Raw genomic sequence first — 17,263 nt, forward strand, 5'->3', positions numbered from 1 at the left:
TTAATTGATCATTGGTAACATTAACAATCAATCAATTGATTAATCGTTATTAAAAAAATATATATAAATTTTGCTTATACCATGCAATACCAAATGCATTTTCCCCTCTTCAATTAAAGCTTTACTTCCACAGCAACATATTGCATATTCTCTCACAGCATGACATAGCCTATGAAACATCTAAATATGTAAAGACCTACATATTAAACACATATACTTAAGTATCAGATAACATGTCACATGCACTCATAAAAATAATCGTTTATATTTCAGATCGTTATTTTATAATATTGATTAAATTTTACTTGATCGATCAAATTCTTAATGACTTAATTAACCATAGATTAATCCTCATCATCCCAACCCTCTATTAATATACAGTGGAACGGAGAAAGTCATGATGCCTACTTGAGGAGGATATGTTCTAAAGAAAGTGGCCCAGACAGAAATGTTTTGGCACCAAATGAACTTAATAATGATTTCTGTATAAAATGCTTTTTGAGTTAGGATCATCATTTAAGTGCGTGTCTTTATTTTCATTTAGGATATGGTCTTAGTAGTGAATGATGGCCAGGATGAGTGTTTTGTTAAGCTTCGTGTTGTATGTAATAGGGTTATCTGTAATTGGTCCCTGTATCTAGGTACATAGGGGGAAAAAGTGATTGGTTCCTATAACTGGCCCCAAGCTGTGCTATCTCTGTCAATGTGTATTTTAACAATTTGAACCTGCACAGCACTGAGTATTTTTCCTTCCTTGACTCAAAGACTTGAGATGTGCTACCTTTTCAGTCTCTTGTGCAGTGTCTGATCATTTTACATAAAAGTAACATAAACGATAAATAAATAATAGTCTTGGTCCACTAGAGGGCGCCTGCGAACACAGACTTTTTCGGGGCGCTGATGACGGTCGTGCCTAGAAAGGAACCCCAGGCACGCGAAAGATCTCGCGAGAGTGAAATTTGTAGTCCAAATCACGAGCTTCCCATAACCTTTTTGTCCCTAAACCAAACCACATCTTACCCAAAACATTGTAACATAAAAAATTTAATTTGTTTGTAAAAGGTGCGCGATGGAGAGACAATAAATACAAATCTCGCGAGAGTTTTGCAACTCTTGGGTTCTCTTCTGGACACGACCGCTGGAAACCTGACCGACGCCATCTTCAATTGCTTCATTTCCGCTCTGGTATGTTAGTCAACGTTATTTTATCTTACTGCGTTAGCAGGGATTGAATTTACAGAAATCATGGGAAGAAAGAAGAAAAAGCAGATGAAGCCTTGGTGCTGGTATCCTTTTCCACATCCTGCTTTTATTGTTATAACGTTTTCTTGCTCTTATCTAGACCTGAATCTGTGGTAGACAACCTTATCTTCCTCTGTTTACTAAGATAATATCAACTGTTAGTTAACCTGAGCTTCTTATAACATGACTTGTATTAAATTATAGGTGTGTAACGTTAATGTTAGGTTATGTGGTATTTTTAATGTGTGTCTTTTGAAAACGTTTTATTTACAAACAGCAAAATTAACGTACAGTTCAGTAACGTACAATACAATACACAGACATAGTCAGGTCATACTTTAAAAATGTTATGGTAGTTACATAAATTTAATGTTTTGATGGCTTCTTAGAATATAGGACCAAATTAATTTATTGTTTGACTTAAAGTTTCAAAAATGAAACAAAATTCAGATTTATGAATATATGAATTTGCAAGTAATAGGATTAATTTGACATACTCAAGGGGTAAATAAGTAAATTTAATGAGAAAATGAAAATTTATAATTTTTATAATTTTTTATATATATGTATGTATGTATATATATATATATATATATATATATATATATATATATATATATATATATATGTATATGTATATACATATATATATAATATGTAAAAGGGACCAGACCATAATAAATGACTTGAATTATATTTTCTGTATCCAGTTGACAAAAAGAGCAGTCCACATCAATGTCCTCTTCATGTCGTTGCAGAAATACTTTCAAGGGATTAAAAACAATGAATTAAATGCCACTTTAAAAAAAAAAAAAAAAAAAGTAAGGCTAACTTATTTATAATCAGATATGTAAATGGTAAGCTTGAGATTTTCTTGCAGGCCCGATCTGATGTTGGTTTGTTTCAAGGGGAGACTACTTTTTCCAAGTAGAATGATTTATGTTTATGTACTATGTTGATGAGTATGTAAATGCACATTATGTTCAGCCATGATGTAGCACCGCAATGATCAAGTTTTTCAGGAAAAGAGTTTCCTAAACCATAGTCTCAGGTACTGTAACAGGGATTTTGATGATGAAAAGATTCTCATTCAGCATCAGAAGGCCAAACATTTCAAGTGCCACATCTGCCATAAAAAGTTGTACACTGGCCCTGGGCTTGCAATCCACTGTATGCAGGTAAGGAAGCAATAATAAGGAAACATCTTCATAAACACAAATAAAATGACTTCTTTCTATACTAAAATCGCCATATCACCTCTGTCACAGGTGCATAAGGAGACCATTGATGGAGTTCCTAATGCAATACCTGGAAGAACGGATATTGAGCTGGAAATATATGGCATGGAGGGTATTCCTGAAAAAGACATGGAAGAGAGAAGAAGAGTGCTTGAACAAAAAAACCAAGGTACTGGCACCAAAGTATCTCAATCTACTGTCTTGTTATGGTAAATTCCTGAGACTTATTATGCTTGTCCCTATTTTCAGAGACTCAAAAGAAAAAGCAGAACCAGGACGACTCTGATGAGTATGATGACGATGACGAGCCTGGTCCCTCCTTCCAGCAGCCCGCTGCAGGCCAACCCCAGGCAGGCTACATTCCACCAATGACCCAGCCTGGCATGCCTCCTGGCTCCGCTACTCCAGGGATACCACCGGGCAGCTACTCAGGTGGGAAACAAACAATGATAATACATCTGTTCTGTACATATTTATGGACGTGCTGCACAGCTGTTGAGGGAGCAGTCCCATATTATGGCTTGACAATATATTGATATGAGACTAGATATCATCTCAGGTTTTGTAATATGGCATAAGTGTTGTCTGTTCTGTTATTTGCTTTTACCCACCTACTCATTATATCCACATAAGTGATGATTATTTATCAAAAGTGTGTCGCATATTTTCTTGATTAATAAATGAGTTGTTTGGTCCATAAAATGTCAGTGTTTCCCAGAGCCCGAGATTTGGTTCTCAAATGTCTTGTTTTATCCACAGCTGCTGCTGTAACGATGAATTGATTAGTTGTCAGCTATTAAATTTATCAGCAACTATTTTCATAATTGATTAATTGGATATGAGTAATCTTTTAAGGAAAAAAGTCAAATTTTTCCACTCCAACTTCTTAAATGTGAATATTTTTTTATTTCTTTACTCCTTTATGACAGTCAACTGAATGCGTTTGTGCTGTGGACAAAAGACGCTTTATTGGGCTTTGGGAAACTGAAAACTGAAAAACTGGCTTTGGACGTCATCAGTCCTGTTATATTCTTTATTTGACACAAGCACCGGCACAATGTTTTGAAATGGCGTGCTTCACAGGAGTGAAATGAGCCTCGGTATCATCCACCCATCTCTCACCATGTCTTTTGTTATGCATCTAATTCCTTTGTTTTAAGGCACTTTGGGCTGCATTACTTGCAGTACAGATGTATTATGTATTATTATTATATAAATGTATTACATAATGTAAACTATGTTGTTTTGTGATAACACACTTGAGTCTGTATGAATGTATCTCTTTGTTTTAGGAATTCCCCCAATGATGCCTGGTGTGCCACCGATGATGCCAGGAATGCCCCCTGTACTGCCAGGAATGCCTCCAGGGTAAATACTTAGGGTTATTAATCAAGTAATTTTTGTTAATCCCCTCCTGATTATATCTATTATGTTAACCTTGCATATTATTGATGTATTTAGGATGATACCAATGGGTGGGATGATGCCTCCAGGTCCAGGGATGCCTCCAATGATGCCAGGTGTGCCACCAGGTAATGCTCTGCCAGCGTACACCCTCAGAAGGCTAAGATCATTGCCTTGATGTAAATTATTATCATTATTATTATTTTTTAAATAAGTGTTTGTAAATATGTTAGTGCCCAACATATGTTATATAAAAATGTTGTGGTGAGGTCTTAATTTGTTCTGCTGGTATCAGGCATGCCTCCTCCTGTGGGCCACCGTCCGGGCGTCACACACATGGCTCAGGTCCCCCCTGCTGCAAACGTGCTGACTCGGCCTGCCGTTCCTGCTGCCACTGCCCCCTCAGCCCAGCCTGATGTCACAAAGCCTCTCTTCCCCATTGCTGGACAGGTAAACATCTTTATGGCATCATTTACCACCTTTTACCTCCCTCAGCACTCCCTATTAGGCAAAACATTTCCTTTTCCAGTTGAATAAGAGATGTTTGATTGGCTCTCTGTGCTCACACAGGCTGATATCAAGGAAAATTTACCCAGCAATTCCTTAAAGCTACAGTTCAGTTTATTTGAAGTGGGGTTTTATGAGTTATTTACCGATAATCAGTCTGTTAGCTACAGCTATTGGCACGTCCCCAGTTTTGAGAAGCAGAGAGGAGCACCGGCACAGAAACTCAGCAAAGTGCTGTTGTGTACAGAGTCAGCAGCAAAAGGTATTTTAGCTTCTTAAAAAAAGCTCCACCTAGAAAAACCATATCAGTTTACATGTACGCTGTATTTAGAACACTAAATTCATCACTTTCACTGAGAGGGTGATATTTTGATCATATAAAAGTAGTTTCCCATCAAAAAAGGCTCTCTGATGGCAAAGTAAATTGGGGAAAAATTTCTAAATACAGTGTACACTTTAACTGCTTTTCCTTTTTTAGGTGGTAAAAGTATATTTTGTTGTTGACTCTGTCCACAGCAGTACATTGCTTATCTTTCTATAATGGTACTTGTGATGCTTCTCCAAACTGGGTGCGTGCAGACTGGCATCCACTATAGCTAACACACTGACTATTGATAAGTACCTCATACAACCCCAGATCAAATAATCCGAACTCTTTAAACTGAAGAAATATTTATTTATGTTTCCTATTCTTTACTCTCTTCCTGTGCTGCAGATGGGCAATCGTGTTGCAAGTACAAGTACAGGCTCATCAAGTGCAGAATCTCAGTCTGCCTCCCCTAAAGCTCTGTTCCCTATCACATCACAAGTATGCAGCCATCTGCCTGCTCTATTCTAATGACCTGCAGCTTTACAATTGGCATGCACATAATTGTGTTTAGTTTTGGCTGTGGTATATTTCGGCAGATTCATACTGTTTTATTTGCCAAAGCTTTTTTTTTTTTTTTTAGCCGGAAGTTGTAAAAAAAAAAAAAAAAGTGGGTATAAAATACTTAAAAAATGTTAATCGTTTCTAGCAACATGCCTTTGTTTTGCATTTTCTTTTGCTACAAATCTGCATATATAGAAAACTGCTGGAAAAATTTGCTCAACCACCTCACCAATATCAAAAACTGAAGCATTATGCAGATTTGTAAAGTGAGCTTCTTATTTCTGAACTGCTGCAGGGTGATGTGGCGCAGCATGCGCTTCTGGACTTGTTTTCTTGCAGGCTCAATGTAGTAGGTTTTACTCTAGCCATACTTTAAATGGTTACTCTCCCATCTGTGTAACAAACAACAGTGGTGTTAACATGTTATAGAAATAACAAAGACCCCATTCATAGACTTGGCATTGACATGTCATCATGCAGTGGAAATACAAATGGACACAGCAGGGTACATGACACGTCCCACTCACTGTAAGGGTTTTAGTTTGATTCATTCACTGAAATCTCTCTAAACATGAATTCTATACTGTCCAGCTGCTAAAATCCAGAGGAGACAGGAGAGATATTGACTAAAATGTTCATAGAGGTTGCTTTCAGTAGTTAACCGTTCAGAGTAATCAGCTTTACAAGTAGCAGGGAGTGAAATGAAGCCCCAGCATTTCACCTCTCAGGCTACTTACAGGCTACAGCTCAACCCTCTGATTGGTGGAGGTGTTCCTGCAGCATCTTTTTAGGGCAGTAAAAATTCAGTTAAATCTGATATTTATCTGTAATCAGTGTATTATCTACAGTAGATGGCGGCCCACATGCTCCTATTACTTGATGTACTGGGAATCAGACTAAACAAGCAACTATCTTTCAGCAGCTGACAAATCTTACTTATTCAACTTTTAAATGTACCCTATATTTGGAATATTTTACCTTGCTGTCAGACAGCCTTTACTAATGGGAAACTGAAGGTGAATCATGTGGATGTCTGATGAGTCAGACTAATAGTGATTTAACTTCAGTTTCCAGTTTGAAAAGTCTGTCTGATGGCAATGTAAAGCGGTTAAGTGTCTAAAATATGATTTGTTGCTGAACCTGTCCTCAGCAGAACATTGTTTAGCTCCTGTTCTGGTACACCCCTCTGTTTCTCCAGACTGGTGGCATGTCAACCACCATCTACTGTAAGTAATACACTGAAAGTACCTCATTCAACTCCACTTGAATTAATCCAAATTACCCCTTTAAATCTGTGTACAAACAATAATATTAATGCCAGGCTTTAAGTAGACTAACTATAAATGGGAGTAACCTGAAAGTATGACTAAAAGTGTCCCGTATGTGAATTTAAATACCGTCTAGCAGAGTGTCTCTAATGTGTTTTCCTCTCTCCCCCCTCAGAGTCAGCAGACAGTGTCAGGGTCCCCCCACCCTCCCCCCTCTACCTCCTCCGATCCCTCAAAGCCCACATTCCCGGCCTACACTCAGGCCACCGTAGCTGTGGCCAGCCCCAATGCTGGAAGCAGCACGGTCTCCAAACCTCCCTCTACTGTGACCAGTAAGCCCGCCACCCTCACTACCTCCAGTGCAACCAGTAAGTTGATCCACCCTGATGAGGATATCTCACTGGTGAGTAGTCCAGCTGCAGCTGCCTCTCTTTATAGTTTTTACAGTAAGTAGCATTTTGAGAAAATATTTTTAATCAAAGCAAAGTCAATAGATGTCTCTTATAAAATGAAAATTATTTTCTTGTTTAGTTCTTCTGTTTAAGCTGCAGCATTTCAGAGTCAAATTATTCTTCCTTGTTTGCTGTCTGTGTCCTGTAGGAAGAGTTGCGGGCTCAGCTGCCCAGGTACCAGCGCTGTATTCCCCGTCCAGGCCAGGCCGCCGCCGCTGCCCCGTCAGTGGGTCCTGTGGGTGGCATGATGGCTCCTCAGCAGCCCAGCATGAGGCATCCCATACCTGGTACACAACACCTGCCTCTAGCTCAGAAAAAAACTTTTATGCTTTTTGCTGATCTGTTAACCAGAGCTGTTTATTCTTGTTCGGAACAACATTTCTCTACAGGATGAGAATCTCTCTTATGTCATCATTATGTAACTCATTATTTCAGCTTTTCTTCATAAATGTTGCAACTTAAGACAAAATATTTAATGGTGTTACATTTGCTGCCATGCTAGTGGCTTGACTTCAGGGATGGAAATATCAAGCTGTTGGTCAGTCCATCACTTTGGTCCAGACCATTGACATAAATAAAGATGGATGCCACTCCTCTTCCTGCCACTGTACAAAAATGAAGCCATGATATCCCAGATACGAGCCACACAGAGCTGCTAGCATGGCTGTGGAATATTAGTAGCAAAAAACACAACTTTCACTACATTATAAAAAATAAAAAATAAAAAAGCCAACCAATCTTTGTTCTTGCAGGCCAGTATGGTGGTCCACCCCAGGGGATGCCAGGCTACATGCCAGGAGGGATGCCTCCATACGGACAGGCCCCCCCTGTGGTTCCCCCAGGGTACCAGGGAGCCCCTCCACGGCCACCCATGGGTATGAGACCCCCTGTCATGTCTCCTGGAGGTCGCTACTGAAGCCTGCCTTCCTCTCTTCAATAGGTTTGGACACTCAACCCTTTTCTAATGTCCTCAGCTGCTAGACAAACCAGTATTGGTATTGTAGTAGAACAACGTATTGTGTATTCTACTACTGAGCTATGAGGAAGAGACACTGAATAAACAGCAAACAAAAGAGCTATAAAAGCATCACAGAGCGCATGGGAAATATTTACACTGTACCTAACCAAGACTATGAACTGTTGTTTCAAACCATCTCTGTTCTGTGGCTTTTTTTCCTTCTCATGTTTCATTTAGGTGTATAGAAGTGTAGTAGATATGGTTCGTAGTGTTGTGAAGGCGCTGGAGTTACATGGGCAGTACCCACCCTTTATCAAGGCAAGTTTTATGTAAATACATTTCTGTTCTAAGCTTAACAGTGAGGCCTTCACAGCACATAGTGCTGTTGGACTTTACGTCCCCAACTTTGTTTGGTGAGGGCTTCAAATAACTGTTGATGCATTCATTTCTGTTTTGTTTTCATAGTTTAAATGAGGAAACACTCCCTCAACGTTAAATAGATGGAGTACTAAATGAAATGGTATATGTATTGTTGTAAAACTGTATTGTAATAAAATGTGGCAAAAATGTAAGACTCTTCTTTGCGGGACGTTAGTGGGAAAAAAAGACGTCACAGCAGGTTTGTACTCCAGTCATGAACTACATGGTGATTGTGCTTTTGTAGGTTTAATGATGAACAAGATCAACAGAAATGTGCATCTGTGCTTTGAATTTTTTTGTTGATTTGAAATGAAAAATGTTGGTTTGTTTTTCTTTTTGCTCTAAACAGTAGATTGAATTTGTTTGTATTTATTGCTGTTCTGTACATGGCACTGGCAGGCTAGACTTTGACACACTGAGTGCATTGTACAGCTGCATAACTTCCGGGTCGCTGGTGGCTGTAGCGCTAAAACCCAGATTTCTCTTCTCCCTGTAGCGATGCCATGGGGGACTGGCTGAGGCCGTGTCTCAGTGTAGCCCTGTTCAGCCTGAGGCAAGTCTCACCATTTTTTGTCTTCTCATTCATTACCAGGGGCCCTCACAGCTTACACGCTGTTGGATCTCAATGTCCCCAAACTTGCAGCAAGTTTGGTGAAGGCCCTTGTTTGTGTTGTTGCGTTTAGGCACCATTCTTTTTCAGGCATGTGAATTATATTCTTGTTAAGCTCTTATCTGCCATTGAACCTGTATCCTCCATTGATTGGTGAGAGCATCAGGAAGCTTTGTTTTCATTTAATAACTTAATACTGAAAGTATAGAGATATTAAATGAAACTATATTCCTTTGTAAGCTTTTGATATGAAGTAGTCCTCTAGTCTGCAGCAGATTACGGTCTGAAATATTGATGGCTTGGTTAAATCAAATCATTTGAGAATCCCACACACAGACACCATTAACAGTCTGTCACATACAGCCTTATTTACATTAAATGTTTGTTGGGAGGTTTGTGATGAACAAATGACTTTTCATATGCTTGTAAAATGGCTTTACCACTTAATCCTGTTTGTTTCATCAGCTTTCCTCACTTGATCATTTGAATTTAACTACTTACATGAAGGAGAATCTCTACCAGTAACAGGTTAGTTAAAGCTGTAAGTACCACTGCTGTAATTTTAATTTCCATCGACCTGTGTTTTGTGTGCTCACATAATATGAGATTTTAATGTTTGTCTTTTTGATGAACATAAAATGAGCCCACAACAATTCTGAATCATTTTACACTGATGATAGCCAATCATTCTGTTTGATCTGGAGGGATAACTGTAATAAATCATAGTTAGTGCTGGAGTGTGTAGCACATTTCTTCCCACTGCTTCTGCTTGATGTGATCCACATCTCAGCATATTTTCTGGTGCAAAGTACCTCGATTTAAGCTAATGATTTAATACTTTACACGTGTAATACAGGTAGAGACTTCACTGGTAAGTATGGGCTCATTATCACTTCTGTTAAATATACTTATCCAGCTAATATTGAATATTTTTGTTGCTTAAACTCACTGCTGTGTAAGAGAATATCAAAGAAAGATAATTGGGTTTATTAAATATCACAAAAAAGTTTTACCTGACAAAGCATACAGTTACATGAAAAGGTTTCACAGGTTTTCCTTTACTAGTAGTTATTCCATACCTTGACTATGAATATAATGGTACTGGGACAACTTTTTTTTTTTTTTTTTAATTGAATCAAAAACTCTACGCTTAGTCATGAATATTTGTTTCAGGACTTATCCCTCAATACACTCTACAGGATATTATTTGTGATTTCTGTGCCAAAGTCTAAATGTTTGTTTTTCCTTAATAAACCAATTCATGAACTCCAAAGTGTCTCTTCAGTGTTTCCCCTCTGTTATCATTTAATATATTTGAAAACATTAAGCTGGAGCTCCTGTTGATGTAAACCGTAATAAGCGTATCAAGAGCACTTTTTGTCAGGGCACATGTAGCATCAATTAAGAAAAAGTTCAGTATTTACCCTATGATCATATTAGTAGTGATACAATAAGGAAAATTGCTTGTGAAAGTTATTGATGCCTGAAATGGAATTGAAATCAAGACTTGAGTGTCATGTTCTTGCAGAAATGCTGACTTAGAAGCTTTTTTTTTTTTTTTTTTTTTTTTTTTTTTTTAAAACAACCCTTAAAATCAAGAAAATTTTACAACCTGTGATGCTTTGGAGCACACTAGTGGGGGTTGGGAAACAGCGATTTAGAGTATAATAATGTCCATAGTCTTTTGCAGACATAGATACTGTACTTTCACTTATTTGACACACAATATAGAAGGTCAGTCAAGACTGCAAAAACCAATACATGTGAAGAGAAAAACACCGGCTGGCAGAGGAGATGGGAGTATTTTAGACTGAAGATTTGGAGAAACAGAAACCCCTTTGATTGAATGCATCTGTTGATAATATATTAAGCAGAAATCATCATTTCTTTAGACTTGTGTCCTATATGAAAGGGTTAAGGTCTGTCTAAGCCTTTGTAGCTCAGGATTATGTAATGACCACTGTAGCCTAGGACTGTTATTTGCAGATTTATATTCATACCATTACTCTATTACTTGGATGTCAAAGGCAAACACTCCATCAAATGAAAAGCCCAGGTAGAAGGTGACACTCTCATTTCCATTTGGCAAGGAGGCAGAATATCGTGGAAGGACCCTGATCTTGCTGTGTCTGGTTCCTCCGTTCACAAACAAGTGTCCATTTTCTGTCCATCCTTCAACACGTTTCAGTAACTTCAACACTTCCTTTGTTTTCCACACTTCCCCTCCAAGCCATTTCAGTTTTCTTTCACTAAGAGTGCCTTTGATCTGCTTTTCGATAGCAGTTCTGTGGACAACCTTGTTAAGACCTCTTCCTTTTCCTAGAAAGAAATGGGTCACGATTTTGCTATGCCTCTGAGAAACATCTTGGCTTTTTTGCCAGCAGAGTCTCTGAAGCGTGTCAATGGCTGATAAAAGGGTCTGAGTATCAGCAGAACTGAGCTCATTGCTAGTCTCAGGCCAAAACAGAAGGGAGAGAAGGAAGAGAGCACTTGCTGTTGACATGTTTCTCCCCTCTGTACTAAATCTCTTGCTGAGATCTTGCAGCTTTTCAAGGGACAGGAGCTTTGAGGACCCGGGTAGAATGCAGTTAAGAGCTATCTGGCAAGTGATGAAGTTTGTAAGTTCTTTTTGGTCCAAGCAATTCCTCGTCAAGTTTTCTGGGTACATGCCAACTATTGTCTCAAGTTTCTGTCCTGCCCTCTGTGGATTTTTGTCATAAAGTAATGAGATGATGGATGTAAAATTTCCTCCACCGAGCTTGTAGGTTCTCATCTGTCTTTGAAATGGAGAAAACCTATCAGCTGGACTGGTCATGTCAGTACTGTTGCTTTCAAGCGCTTTGTCACTTTCATCTGGTAGCGTGCAAAAAAATCCAGCATATACAGCACTCTTTCTTGTCAGCCATTCTCTAGGCTTGTATACTTGTTCTGGATCCCTTGCATCAAGCTCTTCATCCTCTTCACTAATGTCAGTTTGAAAATAGCTGAGGTCTTCAGAAATGCACTCAAGTGCGTGGCCCAAACTCTTTTGTAATCCTTTCAACTGCTGATGAAACCTCTGCCAGGGAGTTTTGACCCCTTCTGGTATGTAGTCTGTTAACAAGTACTGCAACAAATCTGATCTTCCAGTACTGTTTGAAAATATGTTTACTTCTGACAGGAAATGTAGCAGCCTGCAGCCAACATCTACTTCCCCCTGGTATGAACTGTTAAGGCTGACTGTCTCTTTCTTTGGTGTTTTCTCTGAGGCCCGAAAGGCAGAAATTCCTTTGAGTGCAATGCTTATGATTTCAATTGCGCTTTCAGGGGATGGCTGTCGTTCCTCAAGAGTGTCATACAAGTGGTAAAACCACCACTTGTAAACTTGTCCTAAGGTGTCAAGGACAAATGTATCATACGGAAGAAGAGACTTTGCTTCCTTTGCCCATTGTAGTGCCTCTTCAAATCTCAGATTTGTGTAAAGCAGCCGGGCCAGCTGCTGCGCCACATATGGCTCTTTTCCCAAAGCTATGTGAGCAGCTTTCATGAGATCAACAGCTTTCTGAACACCACCTCTTTCATTAGTGACATGCTCAATAAGGGGTGAAAAAGCTGTGTCTTCAGGATCTCCTCTGCTCTTTTTGTTGCGTCTGATGAAAAGAGTTCTGATGAACTTCAGGAACTCGTCTCTGGCGAACCTATGATTGATAAGTACACTGTCATTGATGAGAGCCATGGTAATGTCACTTTGAGGCAAATTTACAGACAGCTGACTCAAAATTTCCTTTGCCACCAGTGAATGAATAATCCGTATTGATGAGATGTGTGTTGAACCTTCTTTGAGGTGGATGAAAATGAGCTTAGCCTCTTCACTGAGATGATCCACAAATGCATGGTACCGAGCTCTGTCCACATGAGTATTCAAGCCAAGAGATGCCTCGCAGTGTGAGACAGATATGTATGAGTCTCTGACATAGCAGTTCAAGAGAGCCACAAATCTGATGAGGCGAGTGATAGGTGATGAATGATCAATTTTATTTAAAATGTTTTTCACAAAATCCTTAATGTAACTTGACTCGAACCCTTCACTCATCAGCACAAATGTGAGTATGAACTCCGGTTTAAACTGCAGTTTGAGTTCCTCACACTTTTGTGAGAACAATGGCTTCTCTGCTTCTGTAAGCTTGTGTGTGACTGCTACTGTTTGAGATGGTGATGCTCTGCACATTCTTTCTGGATCATTTGACCTGTTGCAGATGAGGAGGATGAAGCATAACACAGAGGGTCTTATTTTCTTGGTTGCAATGACATTTCCAAGCTCCCGTCTGAGATCATTTATATAATCGGCATTGCGGTCCTCCAAGAGCAAGAGCACTGGCAGACAGTTGTTTTTGTCTTTCTCTTCATGTTCTCTCAATGTTACTGCATGCTCACACACAATTGTGATTTCATTACACTGTTTAACAACTGCACATCGTACTTCTTTCCTCCAACTCCAGAGGATCTGTCGTGCCACTGTGCTTCCACCACTGCCAGGATGGTGGTATATATTCACACTCTCAATGGGACGTTCGGCTTTGGTACGATGTGCTATCTTGTCCAACATTTTGCTTGCTTCATCATAGGCATCCCTCTTTATGAGATTTCCACACTTGCGTTTGTCAGCAAGCCAGAAGTTGATCCAGTCTATCTTTCCACCACGATAGAAGTGGGTCTCAATTTGTTTGATTTCATCCTCACTCATGATCTCCACTTGTGTATCATCACATTGGTCAACGCTGATGATTTCCAATGAATCAAGCATAGCCTCCCCAACTGACTTTAAGAAGCATAGACCTCCTTTTAGGACTGGCAGTGTCCTTGTGGGTTGATTCTTTGACAGTTGAATGCTTTGAACTGTGGCGTCTACATGAGTCAGTGGCATTTCAACAATGCTGATGTCTTTGAGTGAAGACATGGGACAAGACATCTGGACAAGACTTGACCACTTTTTGTAGTTTTCCTTTGACTCTGATATGACCGCCAGATAATCATGTCCATTCATCTCTGCATAGAATTCATGGAACGTCTCAACAAGTGGCTGCTCAACGTTTGACATGAGCAGGAAGAGGACTACAAATGAACCCTTTGGAAGGATGTCATTGCAGATGAGAGACACGGCCTTTTTCAGTTTCTTCTTTTGTGTTTTGATCCAGCTTTGTTCATCACAGGTTCTCTCTCCACCAGCGAAGTCGTTTCTTCCATTGCAGAAAATCCAGCTTGTTCTCTCAAAAAGCTTCAGAGACTGAATGAAATCGGGGATTTTCAATTCATCATTTTTAGCATAGTCATCAAGGAAGTGAAGAGTTACAGCCCTCTGCTCCTTATATCTACCACAAAGACCAGATGTCTTTGAATCAGGGTCAAAATCAAACACACAGAATAGATTCATGTGACACAAGAAGCTTATGCTGCTGAGATGCTCTGGCTGAAATGTGTTGGTCACTAATATGTACCACATAGAGTCATCTATGTGTGTTTTCCCACATGTTAAGAGGATGGAGAGTTTCCTCTTTTGATCCTCTCTACAGTCAACAGCTGTGTGATTGCTTGAAGATTCTGCCTCTTCCCTCTGTTGATCTTTCTCTCTCAGTTGTTGAATAAAATGAATGAGATCATCATCAGGTATGCGTGGTGTGTTAGCGCCTACTCTATAATAAGGAACTTTCTCTTCACATATGACTTTGTTGCTCTTCTCAGAGAATTTTGGGACACCAACAGAGTAAAGCTTGTCTTTCACTATGCTTGCTTTTGGCACAACATTATATTCAATGACCCATGTTTTCTCAGTAGCTTCCTTGTCAATGACCTCAATAAATCGGGGGTTCCTTATGCACATCCTGGCATCGCTTTGTTGATTTGAGTCTTTGAAGCATCTTTCAATGTAGTCTAGTGCGTCAACAAAATCATCCCGACTCTTGACAGGTACTCCGATAATTTCACCATGCTGATGTTTGCCTCTTATTTTATCCATGATCCCAAAATGAATTGTCCCATTGGTTCGCATGTTCATGCATGCACATGCAAATCTTAGCACCTCACTTGCTACTTTAGTTTGTAGCTTTTTTGAGTCTAGTTTGTGTGCAAACTCCAGTGACTTATATTCATGACAGGGAACAATCATGTTTTCAGTTCCTGTCTCTGGAGGAAGCACATTGTGTTTGACATATCTGCAGTTTTTTTCGTGTTCATCAAAGTTCTGATAGTCACAGAAAGTTACTCCTGTAGAAGTTGAGCTGTCATTGCACTGCACAGGTGTATCCTCTCTGTCTGCTCTGTCACAAGGTTTTTGTGAAGGGGGGGTTGGTTCCTGTCCTGGATGTAACACCTTTTTCTTTGTGTCATTTCTGCCTTTACCATTTAAATCACTTTGTTTTTTCAAGTCATTTGGGTCTGACATTAAAAGTGCATCTCTTTTCTTCAGCAGGTGTTCAATTTGTCCACTTTTCATCCCAATTGTCCTGCTGAGGTAGTCCCTCTGTAGAGTTGTGAGAACTGGTCCTGTCACCTCCTCCTCCTCCAGTTTTATTATGTATTTCTCTTTTATTCCAATACATCTTAACCAGGAGCTCACATGACATTCTGTCCATCTGTCACGGGACAGATCTTGCCAATCTGTAGAAAAAAATGTTAAAATCTAATGTCATAAAAAACAGTTTAATGGGTATTTGACCATTTTACAGTAAATAATTTACGTAACTGTGAGTCATTGTATTGTTACAAATAAAAAAAGCAGCAGAATCACATCTTTGAGTGAGCATGTGATCGTGTGAATAGTCATTATGTGGCACATTGTTGGGTACTTTCATTAATAACTTGATTTTGTGTCAAAGGGAAACTCCTCACTAAATCATGTGAGGAGGAAAAGCACTGCAGCACTGACCTCTATGGGTTGAAAAGTCATTTGTGATCATGTTTTATTAGGACCCACACCCAACTGTAATGGAGCATACATTGTGGAGTTTAGTAGTGAACAGTGTGTGGATAACAGCATAGTACAGTAACTGCTAGATAGCAGTGCATGCAGAATTCTGGACCTGGATGTACTACAGGAACAAAGAAAGTATTGTGAATCCCACGCCTGTCACTCAGTCACTGATGGTAAAGGTGGATGTGTGTGTTTTATCAGGGTGGTGGGAGTGAGAAGGCCACGTTTATCAGATGAGTAGCCCTTATTTTACTGTTGTGCCACAATATTGCATCATGCAGAGCATCTTGTAAGGTAAAGGTGCTCAAAAGAATTCACACATTAGTGCCAATGAGCATTTGGTTTGTCACAGAAGCATTAATACTGTCTCCTTGAATTGTCACTGATTCCTAATGGCCCCAAATCAAGCGCTTATTTCTGCAACACTATAGTAATATGCAACATTTCATACTCACCCGTCTCTGAGGAGCTGCTTTCCATTTTTATGGATGTTTCTAAGAAGAAGAAGAAGAAGAAGTAAAAGACTAGCTTTAGTATCTGTTATATTGTAACTTGACATGCACAAGCACAGATCAAAGGTCACTCTTACCATGTGGAGCACAAGACTAGAGCGTCATTGTCGATCATTTCAGTCTTTTAGTGTCTCTGTTGGTGATAAAGCAGTGTTATCACATCTTCACTTCTTAACATTGTAAATGTGTGTTTGAAATTTTAAAAACACTTTGTCAATTTAGTTTTGTATGTCTGATGTCAGTTGTGTTAAAAACCTTGTGATATGAAATGCATAACTCAAGTATGGACACTTTGAAGTGAACAAACTCAAAATACATCGCTTTGAATTAAAACAGCTGCATGCGTGGTGTCAAGTTACTGTAGCAGTAGGAAATGTTACAGGTTGTTGTGACCGCCAATCAAACAAACAAATACAGTATGAGGGCAGAAGTTTCAGGGAAGCTATGAAAACCATGGCCGCCATGCTCCCTCAGTTTGGCCTTTTGGATCTCAAAAATAATGGCCACAGTGGCCTTGATGCCCCGCCCCCACTGACCCAGCTGATTTTCCATGTTTTCTTCTCTGCCTCTCTCCTGTCAATACGTTTTTAGGCACCAGTGTCTTTGTTGAGATTCTGAATTCTTATTGGGCAACATCAAGTGAAATACTGCGTAAATAACCAGTAATAGGTCCAATTTCTAGCCTGTTATGAACCGCTGGAAAAACCACTGGTTAGTTATGACTGCAGTTTGGTAAGTTAGTGAACTAAGAAGACAAGAAACATTTTACTCAATTTAACTGTTATAAATATCTACTTCCTCTAAAAGATTAGTTATGATTTCATACAACTCAATA

At 39.3% G+C, this 17,263-nt stretch overlaps 2 protein-coding genes across 9 annotated transcripts; one reads left to right on the plus strand and one right to left on the minus strand.

The window, feature by feature from the left end:
* Nucleotides 1-1,150: 1,150 nt before the first annotated feature.
* Nucleotides 1,151-10,236, plus strand: LOC146309626 (BUB3-interacting and GLEBS motif-containing protein ZNF207-like). 8 transcript variants are annotated; one of them, XR_014772460.1, is made up of 13 exons: nt 1,151-1,286; nt 2,294-2,420; nt 2,511-2,649; nt 2,730-2,912; nt 3,773-3,848; nt 3,942-4,012; nt 4,180-4,334; nt 5,107-5,199; nt 6,706-6,933; nt 7,131-7,269; nt 7,735-8,258; nt 8,857-8,913; nt 9,436-10,236. XR_014772460.1 is itself a non-coding variant. In XM_084744518.1 (12 exons), the coding sequence occupies exons 1-11, from the start codon at nt 1,246-1,248 to the stop codon at nt 7,896-7,898; spliced, it is 1,416 nt and encodes a 471-aa protein (XP_084600644.1). In that variant the 5' UTR covers nt 1,151-1,245; the 3' UTR covers nt 7,899-7,922; nt 8,178-10,236. The 8 variants fall into 8 exon arrangements, 4 of the variants coding, with proteins under 4 accessions (XP_084600644.1, XP_084600642.1, XP_084600645.1 ...); XR_014772461.1 differs by having other exon boundaries at nt 7,735-7,922; nt 8,178-8,258; nt 8,857-10,236; XR_014772458.1 differs by having other exon boundaries at nt 7,735-8,913.
* A 611-nt stretch (nt 10,237-10,847) lies between these two features.
* LOC146309627 (sterile alpha motif domain-containing protein 9-like) lies at nt 10,848-16,396 on the minus strand. The gene is made up of 2 exons (XM_084744187.1): nt 16,372-16,396; nt 10,848-15,603 (listed from the first exon to the last, which is right to left on the minus strand). The coding sequence occupies exons 1-2, from the start codon at nt 16,394-16,396 to the stop codon at nt 10,973-10,975; spliced, it is 4,656 nt and encodes a 1,551-aa protein (XP_084600313.1). The 3' UTR covers nt 10,848-10,972.
* Between the last annotated feature and the right edge of the window lie 867 nt (nt 16,397-17,263).

Source organism: Lutjanus erythropterus, chromosome 19 (assembly GCF_056507025.1).
Source record: "Lutjanus erythropterus isolate fLutEry1 chromosome 19, fLutEry1.hap2, whole genome shotgun sequence".
Lineage (NCBI taxonomy): Eukaryota > Metazoa > Chordata > Actinopteri > Lutjaniformes > Lutjanidae > Lutjanus > Lutjanus erythropterus.